General features: G+C 41.2%; 1 protein-coding gene across 6 annotated transcripts in view; it reads left to right on the top strand.

The window, feature by feature from the left end:
* The window catches only part of HMGCLL1 (3-hydroxy-3-methylglutaryl-CoA lyase like 1), a 107,530-nt gene that overhangs the window by 79,659 nt on the left and 5,848 nt on the right, over window positions 1-22,023 (top strand). For 3 of the 6 annotated variants that reach the window (XM_067565478.1, XM_067565485.1, XM_067565483.1), the window contains exons 8-9: window positions 2,332-2,397; window positions 19,208-19,333. In XM_067565478.1, coding sequence (XP_067421579.1) covers window positions 2,332-2,397; window positions 19,208-19,333 — 192 coding nt within the window. The remainder of the gene's footprint in view (window positions 1-2,331; window positions 2,398-19,207; window positions 19,334-22,023) is intronic. The other 3 variants (XM_067565484.1, XM_067565480.1, XM_067565479.1) reach the window with 1 other exon arrangement.

The following is a 22,023-nucleotide window of genomic DNA, read 5'->3' as shown; positions in this document are numbered from 1 at the left end:
AGCCAAGGCTCTATCTACTCCTCTCACACTTACTCATTGGGGGAGCAGTAGTCCTATAAAATCATCTTTCCTCTCTGTGGATGGAGCCACGATCCCACAGGCAATACAGGGAGAGGATGGGGCTTACTTCTCTTTGTTAGGCAGTTGATGATCTTGCCCTATCTGAATAAATAGAGGGACCTGGATCTCTAAAGGAACTTGAGTGATACAACACTGAGCTTTGCAGCGCCTAACTTTTAGATGCCTACAAAGTCACAGGAACAGCACTGTGATCCACAAAAGACTGAGTTAGAAGGCCTAGTCTCTCTATTCAGTGCATGGGTGGATGCCTTAGAATGTGATTCATAAGAGTGCACATGCTAGGTGGGAAGCTGCCTAAGCTAGACAGTGGGAGATGCTGTTGAGAGAGATGTGCCTCAAGCCCTGCTTCACTCATGGAGATAGATGCCTAAATCCAGACTGTAGGAAGACACCTATCTCTATGACTCTCTGTCCTAGCAATCCACATCTAGGAACCTCTCTCCTGGAGTCAATTGACTTAGATGCCTTTTCTTGTGAGAATGAGTTTGGCACCTGCCTCACCGCGACATTCTCCTCAGGACAGCCAGAACCATAAGCCACTGTGTAACCCTCTGCCTCTGCAAGGGAGAGCTTTGTTGAGGCTTAAAATGTCTGTCAGCTTCCCACCACACCAGTCTGTCCACCACACCATCAAACTCCTCGAGACTACCAGTCTTAACCTTCCATTGCAGATACCAATATGTGAACCCCAGTTCCCGAGTTTCCCAGAGACATCTCTCTGCTGCGTCCAGTCCCTTTCCCTGGAAACTCTTAGAAATTAAGTTCACTGCCTCCAAAAATGCAGTACATACACCAGCCTGTTAAGTTAACTGAAGACTCTCTCTATACTTCAGAATAACAGCACTGAGATGGTTTATAGTAAAACTAAGAATACGTTTATTAATAAAAAAACAGAGATTTAAGTGATACTAAGCAAGAGAAAAAGGAACAGCTATGGTTATAAACAACACACAACAAAACAAGGTTTCTAGTGACTAAAGCTCAATTTTAGCCGTTACTAGCTCACCTATGCAGATTTTTCACTTACATCCAGTTACCAGCATCTCTAGGCCAGAGAACCCAATGTTCACAGAATCAGAGGGTGCTGTCCCCTTTGTTCCCTAAGTGATGGATAAATAAGGGCTTCTCTCTCCTTCTTTTTATAGTCCAGTAAACCTTAGAAATGTATTCTTTGAAAATTAAACCTAGACAAAGTTCCTTTCCCTGGATGGTGTGTAGATGCCGGGCTGTCTTCCTCATCCTCTGGTTGATTTGCTTTTTCGGTTGGCTTACCCACTTTGTTAACCTTAGATGTAAATGCACTTCCATTGTCTCTGGCCCCACCTTGCTCAATTTACATTGGAGACACATGCAAACAGGTGAAACAACATTCTTTTGTCTATGACAAACTTGTTCATTCACTCCACTCAAATTGCTTGGTCTGAACATATTTTATGAACATAATTCCAGCACACATATGTAAGTCTTTACACTAACCATACATAAATTACACAATGATATTAATGACCCAGTATGTCACCAGTTTTTATGAGATACCATTCAAGATACTGTTTGGATAAATAATCTGACAACAGTGTGTTGCGTGCACCCTTTGCTAGTTGGTGGTAGGAGAGCCCAGCTTATAACTTTTGACGAAGTAGTCTGAGCACTCAGCTGGGGTGGGAGAGACCTGAGTTTGATTCCTCCTCTACATCATTTTTAAAAAAATGCTTCTCTCTCCCTTGTTTTTATGTGAAAAAGTCACACAAAGGTGAGAAGCTGCTTTGTAAATAGGAATTAGTGTATCTAATTTATCACAAAGTTCTGTCAAATGCACAATATAACAAACAGAAATAATATGAGAAAAATATTTTTTCTAACTTCTCAGTTATATAGTAAAATTAGATGTTACTTGTAACAATAGTACGTAAAAATTGGTGTGGGTTTTAAGTTGACTGTCTGCCTGTAAATATCCTTTCTGCTCTTAAGAACAGATTAAATGAGCAGAATGTGTGGACTTGATGGGACAGGATAATATGCATGCACAACAAAAGCAATGAATAAAAGTAAATAAAATAAACCTTGAAAAAAAATTGAATAAAAGCAGTGCTCTGGTTTTGTTGCTGGTAGATCTTCCAACAGAGCATTTTCAGTTTAAACAAATCTTGTGTAGCTGTCATTTTTAAGGAAAGGATTTGGGGTTGGTTGGTTGGTTGTTTTTTTGAAGTAGCGAGATAAGAATATTGCAAATGTGATTATATAATTTTTAAGGTAGACTCCATTTTGAGCCTGCTGACTTTGCCTCTGCCGTTTAATTCAGATGTACTAGAAGACAAGGTATTGTGGAAGATATTGCAATATCTGTGATGAAGTTTCTAAAACATGATCTAGCTATGGTTAAAGAACAGAAGAATCTGGGCATGTGCCACACTTACTGTAACGCTTTTACTGGATAAGGTGAAAACTAGCAATTTACTCTCATAAAAATATCCATTACCAGTATTTTCCAACAATTCCTTGTGCTCATGTCCATTTTGGCCAAATACTGCTTCAGTAATCAACTGTGCAATTCTGCCCCGAAATTCCACTCTGAGATTATATTTTAGCTGAAGGCTAGGTAGAGGAATGCATGTTCCATAACACAATACATACACCAGGGTTAGTAAATAGGGGTTACCCCCTTGTTCTGCATCTTTGCAGTAGTACCTATAGCTTTTCTGTCAAATCCTTACTGGTCCTACGTGATTGTATATAGCCCCAGTTCTGCATAGACAAGCATGGGCATAAGTGCCTGCAGGATCAGGGCCTACATTAGTAAATATGTATAGTACTATATATAATTTGTGTTCTGATAGAATAATCTGTTGATTGTATTTAAAAAGAAAGTGTACATTGCAGAAAATAATCCAATATTAATACATGGGTGTGTAAAACAGATCTTTCTGATTGTAAATTATCCAATATTTCATGAGCATTATATAGTGTCCGTTACAATACTGCCATGGTTTTTGGTTAACAAAATGGAAACCTAGTCTACAATTACTCTATAAAATGTCCTATCATAAATACATTTGGATTTTTGCCATGGTTTTCAGAACACCAACTACAGTGGAGAAAAAAATCAATCAATATAACTATTGAAAATATTTTAGAAATTGTTCATTTGAAGTCCCTCAACCTCTGGTAATTAGAGGCCATGCTGTGGAGATTGACAGGGTAAATTACCAGTTAATGTTTACACAACAAAACATATGCCCAGTACAATATCCTACACTGAAGTTACTGAAACCAGAGTCCAGAAGAGTACAGTGGAAACAAGACGTGGTACTTTTCTTGTGCCAACACAAACAGCAATTACAGCACAGTGTGAGAGGAGTCATAAGAAATACTACTGCGTATCAGTAGTTCAACAAAGTCAGCACTTTTGTGTAATTGCGGGGGAAAAGGGCTGAAAAACATTTCAGATCCCAGCAAGAAATGGCCCTTTATACTTTTAAACTGATCCTTGATAAAACAATGCTGGGGTCAGGAGAAGGCTACTCTGCCAATTTTACTTCACTGTGGGATCCACTGACATCTGGCTGAGCTGCGGAAGCTGGAAAATTTCTTTAATATTCTCTTGACAGTAAAATGGACATGTGGAAAACATTCTAATCTGTTAATCTTTGCTGCTTCTGAAAAAAGGACATTTGGCTTTACACTTTGTACTGATGTGTATTAAGTCTCCAGATCTAGTTGTAAATAAGTTGATGGCATCTGAATGGAGAATGCAGTCCTTATTTCCCAAATATGGCAGAAGATAAATATGCACCTGTATAATCGACATGAGGTAATAAATACCAGGGGTTCTTTTTGTTTGACCATACATTTTGGCAATATACTCCTCTTCATAGGGAATATGTTTTATCAATGAATATCAGTGAGCAATAGCTGAATTTCTTCTTACATCTTGTGTGATAAAACAGACTACTATAATGCACAGTTTCATGCAGTCAAAGAATTATGAAAATGTAATTAAACAAGACCTAAAAATAATAATTATACAAAAGAGACCTTCTAAGATGCTATCTTTTAGTCAACATATGTAATTCATTACATAGTTTTTTTTAGCTAAGACTGAAAATATTCTTGCATGTAAATATATAATTATTATGAATAATGGGGATATATATTTCATATGGGTACAGATAGAATATATGATGTTTGGTTTCTGGCATGACATCTTCATAAATGAGGAAAGGAGTGATAAATCACTTAAGAAAAATGTTGTGAGCATATACTGTAAATGGTGAATACAAAGCATACAGTATACATGCTAATAAAAAAAAGTGGATGATGCCATGCAAAATGGAAAAGTATTAAACTGGAGTTCAGACTCTTGCAGATTCCTGCAGTATATTTGTATTAATCTGAAAAAAATAGGAAAATAAAAAAAACGACTTTAAAGTGGTTCCCCATTTCTAAGTATTGAGTTGTATTGTTATGACACATGTATCTTAGTGGAACTATCAGTAGGCTCTTTTGGAAGACTTCAAGCAGCCTCTACTGGTTTTGGTGGTGGAACAAGTAGCCCAATAGTCCTGTACTTTGCTCTGAAACCCAATTGCTGACTGAAACCAGCAACAACAAAATGAAAATTCCAGAGTTTTACTAGGTTAGCAAATTTTCTCCTGTATAGAAGAGAATCTGTTTTTAATGGGAGGGATTTCATGTGTCTCTGTTCACTAGTGCATTCTGGTATTTCCTTAGTGTTATCAGGCTCTGCTAATGAGAGCAAGAGGAATGATATCTGTCAAGCTTCAACCCCCAGTTGGTAACTATCTAAACAATCAAGTTCATAATGTCCTGGTCATTGGGCCCAGTCCTGCAGTTCTGACTCAGGGAAAACTCCTAATGAATGGTAACTTTAACTGAGTAAGTAGTGAAGAATCAACCCAGATTCTGATAATTAATGAGTATTAAGGTGGCACTGGTGAATTACCAGATTCTGCAAATGAATCTAGTTTTAAATCTAGCTGCTCCAGAAACAGATTGCAGGAATAAGAACTGCTAGAGAAGTGCAGGAGCAAAAGAGAAGAGATGGGAGGGAATGGGGAGGATACAAGAACTAGATCCTTCTGTTATATAAAAACAGACATGTTTTGAATTAGGGAGCAGAGAAAATGCTTGAATTTAGTTCTTATGGCTTATCAAATCTCTGCAAAACTATGTGATAGAGTTATAACCATGTAATTTACAATTGCTGCTTATTGATTCACAGACAATATAATGACACTAAATAACATGACTTCCTCTGTCCAAGACATTATTATTAGCAGGAGTGTTGTAAGCAAGACACGAGAAGTTATTCTTCCGCTCTACTCTGATTAGGCTTCAGCTGGAATATTGTGTCCAGTTTTGGGTGCCACATTTAAGGAAAGATGTGGACAAATTGGAGACAGTCCAGAGAAGGGCAACAGAAATGATTAAAGATCTAGAACACATGACTTGTGAGGGAAAATTGAAAAAATTGGATGTATTTAGTCTGGAGAAGAGATGCCTGAGGGAGGACATTATAACAGTTTTCAAGTACATAAAAAGTTGTTACAAGTAAGAGGGAGAAAAATTGTTTGTGTTAAGCTCTGAGGATAGGACAAGAATCAATGGGCTTAAATTGCAGCAAGGGCAGTTTAGGTTAGACATTAGGAACTGTCAGGGTAGTTAAGCACTGGAATAAGTTGCCTAGGGAGGTTATGGAATCTCTGTCACAGGAGATTTTTAAGAGCAGGTTAGACAAACACCTGTCAGAGATGCTCAGATAATACTTAGTTCTCCCTAAAAGGACTGGAGTAGAAGGGGACTGGACTAGAAGACCTCTCAAGGTCTCTTCCAGTCTTACGATTCTATGATTATCTAGCTCCATGGTTCAATCACCAGTCTAGGTCTCTTTATTTCTAGTAATATTTCTGCAAGGTGTTGGTGGCATTTAAAAAAATGTTCTTTCAATAGTAAGAGGAGCTGTGGTGGAAGAACTGACGGCAGAAGGGTGGCTTCAGAGAGGATCATCATGTGGGCCAACAGAAAACCGAAGAAAACTTAACTCTTTGTGCCTAACCTGAGGTGGGGATAAGGGATGGTGCAACCTGAGAAGCTTCTCGGAAGCATGGGAAGTTTTACCATCAGAAGAAAAGCCCTGGGAGCGTGGCCCAAGCCATTCTTGGCTCCTCAGCAAGAGAAAAGGGGAGATAGCAGGCTTCAGATTGCACTGTGTAGTATCCAGCAAGAGTGGCCGTTCTCAAGATAGCTATGGCTCAACAGCCATCAATCTATTGCTGCAGCAGGCCTGATCATCAGACACCCCTTCACATTGCAGCTGGCTTCTGGTTTCTCAGGCAGCTTTCCACGTGAAAAGGGATGTAGCTCCCCATTCTGAGTTGTCTGAGGAGGGAGGCAGGCAGCCCTTCGACTTTCTCTGGGAGAGGCCTGATAAAGATCATCAACATTGCTGTCTCCAGCCATGCCGGAACTATTGACAAAAAGCTGCTTGTGATTTGCTACGAAGTAGCAAGTTACAGAAGAGAATATGGCAAGTGAAAATATGATAGCCAAAATTTTAATGATTTTGTGTGCCTCGGCTGTTGGGAGCCCAACTTGAGACTCCTTCAATTTTAAGAAATTGCTGAGCATCCGTTTTCTGGAAATCTTTACGGTGCCTCAGGCTGGGCACTCGCAAACAGTGACGTGGATTCTATCCCTGCTCCTGCCACAGACTTCTTTTATGATGCTGAAAAAGTCATGGAAATCAAAGATTGTAGAGGTGGCCACTGAACATTATATCTTTAGTTGTTTTTTTTTAATATGCACTATCTTAAAATGAATTAAATTAATGGATTTTTTTCATAAAAACAAATTTTCAACTACAATTAAAAAAGAAAATGAATCTCAATAGAAACACTAATTAGCATTTTGGAAATAAACTGTTATGGGCTTCCCCTCTCCCCCTGGCGGAAATGCAGGTGGGTGTAGTTTGAGAGAGAGGCTGGGAGATTGGGGGGATCAAAACAAAATGTGCTTTTGGTGGGTGGTGCCACCTGTCACCAGCTATAGAGGAGGGTCCTGACTGCGTTAAAGTTAGCTGGAATTTTAGACAAGTGGTCTCACTTCATTCCTTCAGATACCTCTGATGTAACACTTATGTTAGAAAACCAGCATTAGGACTGGAGCTAGTCACCTTCTTTTGTTACATCAGACCACTGGTGTTCCCCTGGTTCCCTTCATGTTAGGGAGAGAGCTTAGGGCCCCCCATAGACTTATCACTAGGAACACCACTGAGGGAGGATTTGCATACCTTCAGCTGCAGGACTGAATGGACCTGATCCATTCCTTTGTCAGCACCTCCAGGAGGAATGGAAGTGCCAGAAATGGCAATATGATGTACAGGTCAAGAAGACTCGGTTTGCTCCAGGTAAGTGTCTGTTCACCCAAGAGAAAGGGGAAGGTTTCCAAATCTCACTGCTGCCTGGAAAGGTCCTTGCGCCGTGCTAAAGAAGACTACTGGATGTGGTGCATGGAGTGGAGCTGAATTGCTGGAGGAAGAAAATGATCTTATATCAGGACAGACTATCACTGTATCAGTCCAACAAGAGACTTGGCATGAGATCTGCAATGGAGTCCCTGGAGAAAACAACATGGAAGAAGAGGGACTGGAGCCAGCTTGAGTCACCAGGCTACTGAAGAATCCAGTATCGTTCCTGAAGTCATATCATACCTCCAGTTCCCTCAACTGGTGGACACCTGCTGAGCAATCCCTGGTCCTCAGGCCACATCCAGAGGATTTGTAGGCCACCCAAGACTTGCCTGTGTTTTGTGGGTTCTTGGGGCCATGCCTACCTATGGATGTGGAACTAATGGTTCTATTGTGGGAGGACAGCACACATCATTCAGGGACAAATGTGTCTGCTGCGGGGGGGTCTTCCCCTCCTCACTGGCTGTGTGACAGGTGGGTGCAGTTTGAGAGAAACACTAGGAGAGTGAAAATCAGGAAATGTTTTTGTGATGAGTGTGGTACTGCCAGCACAAGCTCTAAGGGTGGCAGGTGCTGCTGTGTGAGGTCTCTGGCTGCAATGTAATCTCACCTCATTCTTTTGGATACCATGATGGTACAATATTGTAATAATAGTAATACGGAATGAAACAGTGCTGCTGTGCTTTTCAGTCCTTTTTTATACAATCTTTGCTACATATTTATTCTTTCAGAGTCTAATTATTCTACTAGATAGATTTTTTTTTCACCTTTCTAAGGCAATTCATATGAAAAAGTTTCTTTTTAATATATAATTACAAACTAAAATATTCATTTGACATTCTTTGCATCTCTTTGCTTTGTGAAATTACTATCCTATATTCAAGTGAAAACAACACTATTGTTAAGGAATGGTCTGTGTGTCATATTTAATCAGTACATACCATTTTCTAAACGAAGGAATTCCAATCAATTAAAAATCATTAGGGTTGCTTAAGGGAACATCTACCCATATAAAGGCTTAAAAGCAAGGAAATGCCCAATTAAGACATCCTTTTTAAACATACCTTAACTCCCCTACACCACGTTCCTCACAGTCACACTACAACACAAAACCTTAGTTTCCCAGGAGGAGCTTTGAGGCCAAAGCTAACACATCACACAGTTCACTGATACATGAATGCCTAATGGATATGTATGATGATGAATTTACAATTAAAGTTTGGGGTTACGGCATGACCGTGAGGAATGCAGTGTATGTGATATTTTGGCACCAATATAAGAATAGCCATACTGGGTCAGACCAATGGTCCATCTAGCTCAGTATCTTTTCTTCCAATAGTGGCCTGTGCCAGATGCATCAGAGGGAAGGAACAGAGCAGGACACTTATCGATTGATCCATCCCCTGTCATCCATTCCCAGCTTCTGGCAATCAGAGGCTAGGGAAACCCAGAGCATGGGGTTGCATCCTTGACCATCTTGGCTAATGCCCACTGATGGATTTATCCTCCATGAACTTATTTAATTCATTTTTTAACTCAGTTATGCTTTTCGCCCTCTCAATATTCCCTGGCATTGAATTCCACAGGTTGACTGTGCATTGTGTGAAGAAGTATTTTGTTTATCTGGTATACCTGGTAATACCTGGTAGGTAGCTGGTATATCTAAGAAAATCATCCTTATAGATAGATATTGATCTCCTTACTTGTCCTCCCCCCCCCCCCCCCCCCACCCAAAAAAAAAAAAAAAAAAAAAAAAGCCTCTCGAGTTATTTCTATGTCCATAATCCATCCTGGACTTTTTTGACGCTCCATTCATTCTCTTCTCTTCCCCGCCACAGCCCATTCTATCCAATCAATTCACTGTCCCTGATTAAATCTCTGCTGTCATCCCTGATCTCCAGATAAATTCTGTGCCTTTTTGGCATAGAATAAATTATCTGTCCCCACTCATCCTCTAGCCGCAAGCCTAGTCAGCCAACCCTCTTCCCACCAATATTCCCTAATACATCCTGTGGCCCAATGTGCTATCTGTCCCTAATTAATCACTTCTCTGTAGCTGCAGCCCAAGGTACACATACAGTTGCTTCTCTACTTACCTCCCCCCATATGCTTCTAATAAAAGATTTGACCCCAAATTATCATTTACCAATTATCAGGCCTCCAGTTCTCCCCTTGGCCCACCTACTTCAACAGGTTATTCTCTGCCCCACCACTCATTCCAACTCCACCACCCTCCCCCAACCTGCTACATCCAGTGTGTTCACTATAAACTTCCAAACCCCACAACTCAGTCCATCCCCTGCAACCTACTTCTCACTCAACTCATCCCTGTGGCCCTCCCACTCACTCAATTCATTTGCTGCATACATCCTTAATCCAGCCTGTATGACCAACGTTCTATTCTATCTGACTGAGTAGAGGAGCAAGGGAGTCAATCATCTGCAGGACCTTTCGCTCAGGTGATCCTGTTTCCACCAGCCATTTGGTTTCACCACCAACCCCAATTGTTGTTCCTTCTTCTGCTGCTGACTTGGTCAAGTAATCCTTTCCCTAGGCTGCCCTCAGCACATTGATCCTTGCCTGAGTTTAAATGATCCTCAGTCCAATCCAGACCCTCAAACTTATCGTCAAGACTTGTTTTCTTTCGTTGACATGGAAATGGGGAACAGGTGAAGGGGACAATGGGTCCCATGGCTGTCCTTAGTTGCTCTTTAGGGTAGAGCTAGTAGAGTGTATCTCCTGCTCCTCCTGTAGACTTCCTAGTGTTTTCATTGCCTGGCAGGAGCTTTTCTCCATGGTAGGAAGCTAGCAGGAAGGCAGAGTCTTCTGGACAAAATAGTCTGCCATATTGTAGTTAAAGACTATATCACAGTGCATACTCACAAATTTTTGTATGTAGTTTTCAAGATTTTTAAAAAAGCAAACTGAAAAAACCAAAAACTTCATCACGTAGAATCATACGGACTCCCATGGGACATCAGCAGAGTTGGGACCTTTAGATCCACAGCAAAGACTTCTACCACTGGAGCTAATGAAGTAACTCATAGTTAGAGCAGGCTGTTATCCTCCATGTGGACCAGCTCTTTAATGGGATGAGACACACCCTTTACCAGTGGGTTTCACAGCTATTTGATAGACAGCAATGGCAAGGAAATACTTGCTGTGTCCTTACTGTCCTGGGTTAGAGTGTGCTCAGTGCAGATGGAATCCAAAGAGAGTCCAGCTGCCAGACTGAAGGAACCTCTAATCACTAAATGGCAATTTTCAAAGGCTTATAACTTGGCCCAGTCTCTCTGGAGTTTCACAGGGAAAATAAAAGGTATCTCTCTGATCTCAGGGCTTCCCTGAACCAAGTTTCAAAGCCCTTCTCCAAATCATGGTGCTTTAAGAAGTATTTTTACATTAGCAACACCTCATATTTTTTCCTCAGCTCCTTCTCGGAAATGGCTGAACCTTTCTTACTGACGCTTTCCAAAACAGTTCAGCCTGAGGCAGAGACCTGGCATGAAAATTTCAGATCTAGTGGTTAAAGTTTGACAAAATCATAAGCAAATGAAAAGGCGGTCTTATATGATGGAAAGCGTTAGGCAGCCTTAACTATAGGTTTCACTGCCAGCTTTGCCTATAATAATTGGTCCGAAGCCATATGAAAAGATGTGTGCAAGAGGTTAAAAAGAAAGTGTCATACTGACCAATGGTTTGCACTACTGTTTCTCATGACTTGGTTGAATATTAAGTTTCTTTCAGGAGCAAAATAATTTTGTTGCTGACTGTATTAATTTCTCATGAGTGACTGAAACGGGAATGTGTAGATTTTAATGTAACAGTGACACCATGTGGTCAGTGTCATGATGGATTTTGCATTTCAAAGTATTATTTTCTTGGTCAAACCGGATTGTCACTATGCAAAAGAATAAATGGACACAAATCAGACATAAAAAATGGTAATATCCATAAACCAGTAGGAGAGCACTTGAATCTCCCAGGACACTCTGTAGCTGACTTGAAAGTTGCCATACGTCTACAAAAAAACTTCAAAAACAGACTTCAGCGAGAAACTGCAGAGCTGGAACTCATATGCAAACTTGACACAATCAAACTGGGTCTGAATAGGGACTTGGAATGGTTATCTCATTACAAGAAGTAATTGTCACTGTTCACACATTCTCATCTTCTAATCAACAGTTGTGAATAGGCCTCATCTACTCTAACTGAATGGACTTTGTTTACACTTACCCTCCCCATTGTTGTTTCTTACCCTTGGATGTATATATATATACCTCCTATCTGTGATTTCCACTTCATGCATCTGACGAAGTGGGTTGCAGCCCACGAAAGCTTATGCCTGCAGAAATTTGTTAGTCTTTAAAGTGCTACAGGACTGTCATTTTTTTTGGTCAAACATAAGCATTAGTATTATAGCAGAGAGAAAAAGAAGCAAAAGGGAATACGAGCAAATGACCACTTTTGCCATGAAAAATAACGTTACTCGCTCTTGTAGTTGTAGTGATAAGCTTGAAAACATTTTCAAAATCTCATGGTTAAAGTTAAGATTTTTTCACAGTTATTTTTCGTAAAAGCCAGGGAGAGGTCACGGACAATAAACAAAAATTCATGGAAGCTGTGACCTCTCCCTGACTTTTACGAAAAATAACTATCTATGACAAAATGGGGCTGACGGGGGTGGAGGATGGGATGAGAGCAGCGGAGCAACTCCAGTGGACCGCCTGTGACAGCTGAGAGCTCCAGAGTCCACCCCTCCCCCACCATCCGCAGTAGTGGATTGGCGCTCCAGGGACCCCCCTACCACCTGCAGCGGCTGGGGGCTGCAGGGGCCTCCAGCGGCAGCTGGGAGGTCCGGATTCCACCAGTCACCCATAATGGCTCCAAGATGAAAGGGCCTTCCACGGCATCTTGGAGCGCCAGGGGCTCCCCTCTGCCTGAGGCAGTGGATCAGCGCTCCAGGGGCTCTTGCCATCAGTGGCAGATGGGAGCCTCGGCCCCCCATGTTGATGGGAAGCTCCAGGGACCCTCCTCCCCCAGCCTCCCATGATGACAGGGAGCTCCAGGGACCCCTCGTGGCCACCGATGCAGATCTAGGGATCTCCCACAATTTGCTGCAGCTCTGAGTGCTGAGTCACTCATAGGAGCTGGGAGCTGCTGGGCCTCCCAGCTGGCTGGCGGCTCAATACCCACCACCCCTTCCTCCCCAGCTGAAGCAGAAAACATGACAGAGGTTGCAGGAAGTCACGGAATCCATTACTTCTATGACCTCTGTAATACAACCTTATCCATGGTTTTCAAGCCAATTTCTTTATTTAGTAAGGTCCAGACTTATGATTTTTTTTTTAATACTTGGAGTTGAGGATACTGCATTCACCATCTCTAAATGTGAGAACAATACATCCCTGCCTTCCAGGGACATATGCATATTTATAAAGTGTTGGGACAGACACCACAGTCAATCATTCAGAAAGCTTCAAGCTTATACAAGCATCAAAAAGACTGGATCATGTACGTTTGCACTACGGGACAAACTGTGGGTTAAACGCACATGTGCTCAGATATTAACAGTTCAGTGAGTGCTTGTTACAAACATTTGCCCAGAAATAGCCACAATTCAAACTCACTTGACTCCCTAGCACAATGCAATGCCTGTCAGCAAGTGACATGTAGCCATGTGCACCTTTTAAAGGTCTCCTATTGGCAGTGAATATGTTTAAAAAAACTGCATGATCAGATTGCTGAGTGCCTTAACTCATTATCTCCTCTATTATCAGGGTAAATATTGTGCATGTGCTGAAGGAAGAGGCTTGTTTTACACTTGACATCCACTTTTAGCCCTTCTTTTGGAACCCAGTATGCCTTGCAATGACATCAAAAGCAAAACAACTTTGCAACCACTAAAGCTCATTAAGAAGTTACTGACTGGGTGTAATTTCTGACTCTCTGTACTTGGTCAGTGTTTGCAGCAATGCTAACCCAAAAAATAGCTGCCTATTTTTTAACACTATCAGAATGAAAATTATGTCTATGTTCTGTCTCAAGATCTTTTGAACGGGCCACTCAGGGTATGTGTTTGCACAGCAGTTAAACACCCCTGGCTGGCCCATGTCAGCTCACTCAGGCTTGCAGGGCTTGGGCTATGGGGATGTAAAATTGCAGTGTAGACATTTAGGCTTGGACTCATCACGGGCTTCCAAAGCTCAGGCTCCAGAATGTCTACACCACAGTTTTACAGCCCAAGCCCACGTCTGCTGACACGTGTCAGCCGCAGGTATTTAATTGCTATGCAGACATCCCCTCAAGGCATGAGCTGCCATGATTCTGTGTGGGGGGCAGAAAAATACATCTCATTTGCTTGCCATTAAAAAGAAAAAAACATGCAAGAGCAGATGGATGCAGCTGCTGACTCTGCTGTTGTTAATGTTACAGACATCGGTTTAGAGATGTTTATAAATAGGCTTGAAAGGATTAGTTTTTTATTGGTAAATATTGGTAAACTTCAATATCACCATTCACAAACAAACCAATTAAAATATATTTCCATTCATAATAACGTAAATTTACTGATAGGCAAAATAAGAAGAATGCTGTTTGAGAACTTATTAGAGTTTGATATAAGGATAAGGACATTTTAAATGCCTGAAACCCAAAATTTTGAACTGTGAAAATTTAAACTGATAAAAATAAAAAAGCCTGAAAATAAACATCAAGATTCTCCATCAAAATTATAAAAAAATAAAAATCTAAATCTGCTAAACCTATTTATAAAGGCTCTTTGTACATAATACATTGAAGACCAAGAACTATATCCTCACTACATACTTAGCATACTGATTTAAAGACCTGTGTCAAATTCAGCAGTTAGTGTAAGCTGACCTAATTGCTCCCTCCAAATGTTTAAGGCTGTGTCTGCACGTGAAAGATTTGTTCCTTTAACTATGCTTGCATAGTATGGATGCACAGAAGTGATTATACTGGTATAGCTTAGTTTATTTTGCCTCACAAACTGGAATATCTACATATAAAGTCCCTTACATCAGTATAACTGCACCCATACTAGGGCTTTTACTGGCATAACTATAGTGGAAAAACATCATATCCCTTACTGACATAGTTATGCTGCCATACTTTTTAAATATAGACTTGGTCTGAATTACAACTCATACCCAGAAGAGAAGGATATAGTAGGAAAAAGGAACTAAGAGGAGGAAGTAAGAAGGGGACAATTAAATTACAAGGTAGTGTTGAAAGAGACCTAGAGGACATAGGTGGCAGCAAATTAGACAGGAGTTTGGAGTGTTTATGGCTACAAAAGAAAGGTCAGTGAGGTTCAGGACTGCATGCACAAGTGCATCACGTCAGAGAAAAGAGATATAATAGACTCTTATATCTGAGTCCTGGAAGCAACATCACATAGGATAGCATGGAACTAAATACTTTATAAAACCAAATGCAAATTTTCTTAGGGAAATAGCTCAAATCTATATAGAAAGCTAGGTTTATTACTATGCCTACTGGTGGATCCACTTACAGGGCTATAGTTGAGCAAGAATTGGTGTATCTCACATTTGTGTACTCTCTCTACCGACAACAATAGACTTGAAATTTGAGACAGGTGGTGATGATAACACAGGGAATAAAAACAACTTTAGGAGCTGAAGTGATCAAGACATTCAAAGCATAACTGGCTGGCCTGTGAATATGAGCTATTCCAATAGGACAACTGTAGTCAAGGGTGACTTTGCTAAATGCATGAGACTTTATTATTTGTGTTAAACAGATAGGCTTTCTAGTTAAGAGCTATCACATTCTCACACCCTCCGTGGACTGGACACAGCTGTGATATCTAACACCAGTTCTGACCAGTGGGTTACTCAAACAAAATGTGCAAATGACTGAAATGTGTATTTTGGTGATTCACCCCATAATGCACAGATTATCATAGTTTTAGAGTCTGATTGGGTGAAACACATGAAACCATATTAACCCTCAGCACAGTTACGGGGCTGATTGTATCACTGTCCCCTTTCAGCTGTTTCTGAATGCATCCCTTCAGGTGTTAGGCCTTACGTCCTTACCTGTCTTGGAGTGGAATTTTACAATTCTAGACCAGGATCTGGCTATGGCGCTCCTTTCATGCCAACTACTTGTTACCTTCCAGGTCTGACTGGACATCTGAGTCTCTTCACTTCAGGAGCCTATCAGCCCCTAACTGCCTCTTTAGATGCTTAAGTCCAACATTTCGGTGCCACTGACATTCTCATAATCACCCCTTTGTTGCCACCTAACTTTATTGGTGCCTAAGTTTCTCCCAATGTCCATGCATAAAGCCACCTAAGGCCTGATGCCACAGCACAGCAAATGCGATGCACATTAATGTGATCCACAAAGCTGACTCTGCCACATCCTGGGTGGTGACATAACCACTGGGCTACTGTGGTTTCATGTGAGAAAGGGCTGAGCTGGCTTAGATGTCTAGCACAGGAGAGGGCTCATAGATGAGAATCCCAAGTGGAGATAGATATCTCCCTCCAGGCTTAGTCAGGAGCCTACGGCCCAGTTCAATGGGAATTAGGTGCCTACGTGTCTTTGAGGATCTCTACTCTAAGCCCTGCTGCTTTCCTTGGCATTTCTTGCCTGATTAGCATAGACACCTGCCCTCTCAGTTGGCTGGCTTATGATGATTCCATTCATAAGCGCTTAACACGCCCCATGCTTTGTGTGGGAAGCCTCGGTGCCTAACTCGCGGCTGAGAATTCACTGGGCAATGCCTTCCAGTGCTCTGCCACTTAGAGGAATCTACAGCCTGGCCTTAGATGCTCATGTTTCCTGGACAATGCATGGAGAGCATTCGGTGCCTAAGAATTGGATTCACAAATGCCAGCACACTAAATCAGCCACCTAAGAGAGCATGAATGATTCTATAATGCAGTAGTTAGTGCACTCACCAAGAGGGGCAAGTCTATGCTCCAATGAATGGGTAATTATTTTATAGAATAAATGGAATAACTTTAACAGGGGAGAATGAGAGGAAGTCACTCTAGTCCAGTGACTCACATGGGAGGTTGGAGACCTTGCTTCACATCAGAAAGAGAGGAGAATTGAATCGTGGGGGATCTTCCCCATGCTGGGGGAGTGCTCTAACCACTGGGCTATTGGAAAAACATCAGGATTCAGGCATGTCGACACTTCGAAGTGGGAGTGTAATTCCGAGCTCAATGAAACATACCCACTAGTGCTAATCGAGCTGGCATACTAATAATACAGTGTAGCCATGGTTACATGAGTGGTGGGAGGGGCTAACTGTCCTGGATATGCTAGGCAAAGAATAATGCTCACTAAAACAATGGGATTACTCAAATGCATCAAGCTAAGCTTTTGCATAAATCTTTGCAGATTTGGGGACATGATTTTAGCATCAGATTTAACTGTGATCCAAAAGTTAATTGGCCCCATATTCTGTGAAATACATTTCATAATAACAGCTTCCTTGACATGTGGAGAACACCTGTGAACAAGTTATTCTGCTCATTCTTTTTCTTTACTATGGAGGTGCTGATCATGAGTTCATCCTTAAAGTTGCATTGAGGTTTTTCGTTTTGTTTTTTAAATGTGACACAGGAATACAGCTGCTTTGTTTTGTATGAAGACCTGCAAAAGATTTAGGGCTAGCACCACAAAAGGACTTATCTTTAAACTACCACCAAGTCCAAAATTCAGATCTTCAAAACCCCTACTCAGCTGCTGTCTAATCCTTAGGTGCTGAAAATCCTTAAATGCCTACTTTTCCACCAATAAAATCCATACAACACCCAAACATCTGCTGGTGAGCATGCACAGCCACCTCACATCTGAAGCCAGTACTTATCTCACACCTAAGTCTCAGGGGATCCTCAAACTAGGAATTCCCCAGACTAGCTCAGCCATGGGGCCCAATCCAGTATGTGTTCTCAGTGCTTGCCACTGAGCATATCTACCAAAGGAGGTGGTGGCGTGTGCCCCCCTCTCCCTGCATAACCATTAGCCCAGTGATTAAAGCTCTCATCAACAGTACAGGATGCCCAGGTTCAATTCCCCTCTCTGCCTGCTTTGGAGCAAGGAGTTGACTCCATAGCTCTCTGACTGTCCAATAAAGTGCACCAACCACTGGCTTATGTGAGTATTCTGGAGTTGGTCTCCCTCTATCTCGCCTGTTGATGCTATGCCACTTTGCATAAATAATTAAACCATCATTGGGCCACAGAAAGAGCGAGAAGGGCTCTGCAGTTCTGACTGAAGAAGCATGCTGTGTAGCTCGAAAGTGTGTCTCTTTCACTGAAATAAGCTGGTCCATTAAGAGATATTAGCCCACTCACCTTGTCTCTGTAGTTCAGTGGCTAGAGCACTCGAGGTGGCAGATCCCAATTCAATTCCATGTGCCAGTGACTGTTTAATTATTTATGAACAGTGTCAACAGGAGAGAGCCCATTCAAGAATATCCCATAGCTCAGTGATTAGGGCGCTCGCCTGAAAGGTGAGTCGTGTACATTTAATTCATCTTGGGGAGAGCCAGCTTCCCAAATGCTGGGTGCGTGCTCTAACCCCTGGGCTAAAGGATGTTGTTATTTGTGGGGTAGGGGGGTGTATCTCCTTTGGCTTTTTGTTAAGAAGGCCTGAGGGGCCTAATCCCAGGAGAGCGGTTCACTACCTGACTGGTGGTTGTGGGAGCATGGCAAATGTGGCAACCATATGCTCCATGGCTGCTTCAAGTCCTATGGTGAACTTGTGGCAGGGCATTTAAAATTTCTCCTGTAGCCGACGGACAGCTCTGTGAGTAAGAAAGAAAAATTTAGGAGTTCAGATCTTTTCTTCTTACTGCTGATTACAATTTCCATGCAATATGCTACCCCCAGAGGGGCTACATTCTACAGAACCTAAATCCAACTTTTAGGCACTACTGAAATTCACAAAGCCACCACTGCTCAGATGCAGGTTATTTTACAAACAACAAAGATATAAAAAGTTTTTTTTTTTTAAAAGAAAGAGATTGAACCACCTCCCCACAAAAAATAACTTTCTTATCTGCCAGAATCATGATCTAAACTGTTCTCTAGTCAGGACCTCCTGAATAATATCCCATAAAAATCCTTGCCCTAAGAACATCAGGCCCACTACAGTAGAATCGCAGAGCTATGAACATCGGAGTTATGAACTGACCAGTCAACCATACACCTCATTTGGAACCAGAAGGACGTAATCAGGCAGCAGCAGACACCAAAAAAAAAAAAGAAAAAGCAAACACAGTATAGTACTGTGTTAAATGTAAACTACTACAAAAATAAAGGGAAAGCAATATTTTTCTTCTGCAGAGTAAAAATTCAAAGCTATATTAAGTCAATGTAAACTTTTGAAAGAACAACCATAACGTTTTGTTAAGAGTTACGAACATTTCAGAGTTACGAACAACCTCCATTCCCTAGGTGTTTGTAACTCTGAGGTTCTACTGTATATGGAATGTCACTTAAAGAACAAATCCCATTGGTTGAAAATGTATCCTTAGCGTGTATTTCCAATTGTAACTACTATATGCTGGTTAGCATTGTAATTTATGAATAGCACTATGTGATAATGTTGCATTTGTCCTTTATTGTTTTCCAGATGGGAGTCGGTGTTGTGGACTCTGCTGTTGCTGGATTAGGTGGCTGTCCATATGCAAAAGGTGCCACTGGAAACGTAGCCACAGAGGATGTAATATACATGCTTAATGGTTTAGGGATCAATACGGTAAACTATTTGCACATTCATGTTAGCATTTATACATTTCTTAAAATTTCCAGACACAGTATGTTTGAATAATATTGCTGCCAGGAAGCTATTTTCTGTATCATGTAAGATTATATTTGATTACAATGCACTGAGATTTGTATGTGAAAATCACTTGAATGTGATACACACTAGGCTGGTAAGCGAAAAAAGCTGCCGACCATACAAACTGCTTAGCGTGGCTTAACCTTTCAGGAGGCTGATCCAAAACTCACTGATATTAATGGGAGTCTTTCCACTGACTTCACTGAGCTGTGGATCAGGCCCATAATGATTATGGGACTAGTGAGTAGTGTCGTTCATATGTGAAAACTACAACTGTATTTTACACAATTGTTGGGACTCACCATTCAAACACTTACAATTTTCAACTGACCCATTCGATTTCCCTTCAGGCCACTGTAAAAACCATCACATTATTGTTCACAAAGGTGAGTTACATGATAGTGAGATTAACTCACTCCCCAGCTGGAGACCAGCATGTTCAGATTCAGTGTGTGATGTTTGTGATGCTGAGTTTCTTAACTGGAGCAATAGGATACACAGTTTGACTTTGGAACCCAGGTGTAAATGATAGTATAAGAAACTCAGTCACTTTAGTTTCAGGCATTGTATGGTACACAAACTATCCTAATTGCATTAGTTTGTGATTCAAGGCCGCCTCTTTTATTTGAACTTGAGGGAAAAATTACAACATATTTTTTGCGGCGCCAGCTCCATACACTTTTGCCTTTGTCACCTCCAGATTAAACTAAGTGGTGTGCCTTGCATAGGATTACACTATAGGACCATTCAGAAATTGAAGTCAGGGAAGAATACAGCTTCCTATTTATTAAGTAGTGGTGCACACAAAAAGCACATTACATCTGTCCTTCAGGGTCTGCAGTACCTATCTGTTGGTTTCCAGAAGACGTTTACAGTGCTGATTTTTGACCTATAAAGCCCTAAATTATTTGGAATCTTACAACCTGCCTACCATTTGTAATCTGGGGAGATGCTCACACTAAGGTTACCCTGGTTTAAAAAGGGGTGGATTAGTCTTTGAGATGGTTTTGTACTAAGGGTGTGTCTTGACTAATGTTCTAAAAAAGCAAAGTCCTTTGGGAAGAGGAGGGGATATTTGGCTTTTCATTTCAAAGTGTTGATTTCAGTGGGAGTTGAGGGTGCTCAGCACCTTTCAGACTCAGCCCACTACTACACTTCTTACTTGGGCAAAACTCCCATTGACGTCAGATTTTGCCCATACAATATATACTGTAGCAAGGCCAGGGGAACTATTCTAGCAGAAATGTTCAGGAAAGCCCATGACCCCATGAAATTGGTCTGTTCACAGATTTTTTGACATGGTTCATAAACCTTTTGAGCAAATTTATATCACTAAGTAAGTCTGAGTCCTCTTAAGGTAGTTTAACTGGCACCATCTTTGTATTTGGCCCTAAATATTTACACGAAAAGTGAATGAAGCAAAATTTCTAAGTTTCTCACACATCGCTCTAAGCCTTTTCCGTACTGCAATACCTGCTGCAACGGAAAAAAGTCCATTGCCCTTCCATCTTAGCCATAAAGGAAGAAAGGATAGTTATAGGCCCAGGTGGAAAAATCCTTGCTCTGATAGGCTCTCATCTTAATGTGTAAAGACTCTAGTCCTCACAGAATACATATTTGCATTTATTTATCTGTACCTTATTTTGTTGTGTGAGCTCATTACCCCAACAGTCTGATAATATTTCAGTATGTATATATGACAGCGCATATTGAAATTATGTATAATCAAATGTTTCTATTTGCAACGAACTGCTTTCTGTGTTCATTTCAGCTGTGTCTTCATGCTCTCATTTTGGTGAAGTCACCCAAAATGTGAGCCGATGGATGAACTGCTATTTGAGGATTCATTAGTGCTCTCCCATTGGCCATGTCCATCAGAATAATAATTAATGCTTGTTTTATGGTGTTCTCCAGAACGATTAAACAATATGGTAATGTGAAGTGGATCTGTAAGAGTCTATCCTCAAACACGTTGCTTGGTAGTACAGTGATAAATGGGCAGTTCAGTGTCACACATGATTAATGTTCACAAAAATTTCCAGCAAAACACGCACTGTATGCTTGGAAACAGTGTTTATATGGTTCATATATAATTATTATAATAGTACCTGCTCTTATGATGTCTTCCAAGTGCTTACCAAACAGTAAGCCTCACCAAACCTCTGAGAAGTGCGTAAGTACCATTATTGCCATTTTATAGATGATGAAGCCAAAACTCAGAGAGATTATAGGCCTGATCCTAATAAGTGCTAATTAATTGAGAACTGACTAACTGAAGTCAATGGGAGTTGAAGGAGTTTGACTTCTGGCTGGAGATGTTTAGCTTCTTGTGGGATCAGGCCCTTTGTCACTGCCCAAAGTCACACAGAAAGATCATGGAAGAGCAGTAGACTGGTTGGTACTTCGTGGCCCTCAAGGTATACAGCTATCTAGTTTAGGCATATGGCCAGTTCCGAAACCCTCCTGCACACGTTGTTGTCAGCAAGCATATATATATGCATTCCTCTGTATCTGCCCTCAGCTATATTGTCCTACCTCAGCGATCCGGCATACATCCATCACTGCCCTTTCTCTGCCCTCTGACCCTCAGACACCCACACCCCTTT

Source organism: Emydura macquarii, unplaced genomic scaffold, assembly GCF_026122565.2.
Source record: "Emydura macquarii macquarii isolate MOO-44397 ecotype Brisbane River unplaced genomic scaffold, CSIRO-AGI_Emac_v2 contig_2680, whole genome shotgun sequence".
NCBI classification, from domain to species: domain Eukaryota; kingdom Metazoa; phylum Chordata; order Testudines; family Chelidae; genus Emydura; species Emydura macquarii.
This window is presented reverse-complemented; position numbering and strand designations above follow the sequence as displayed.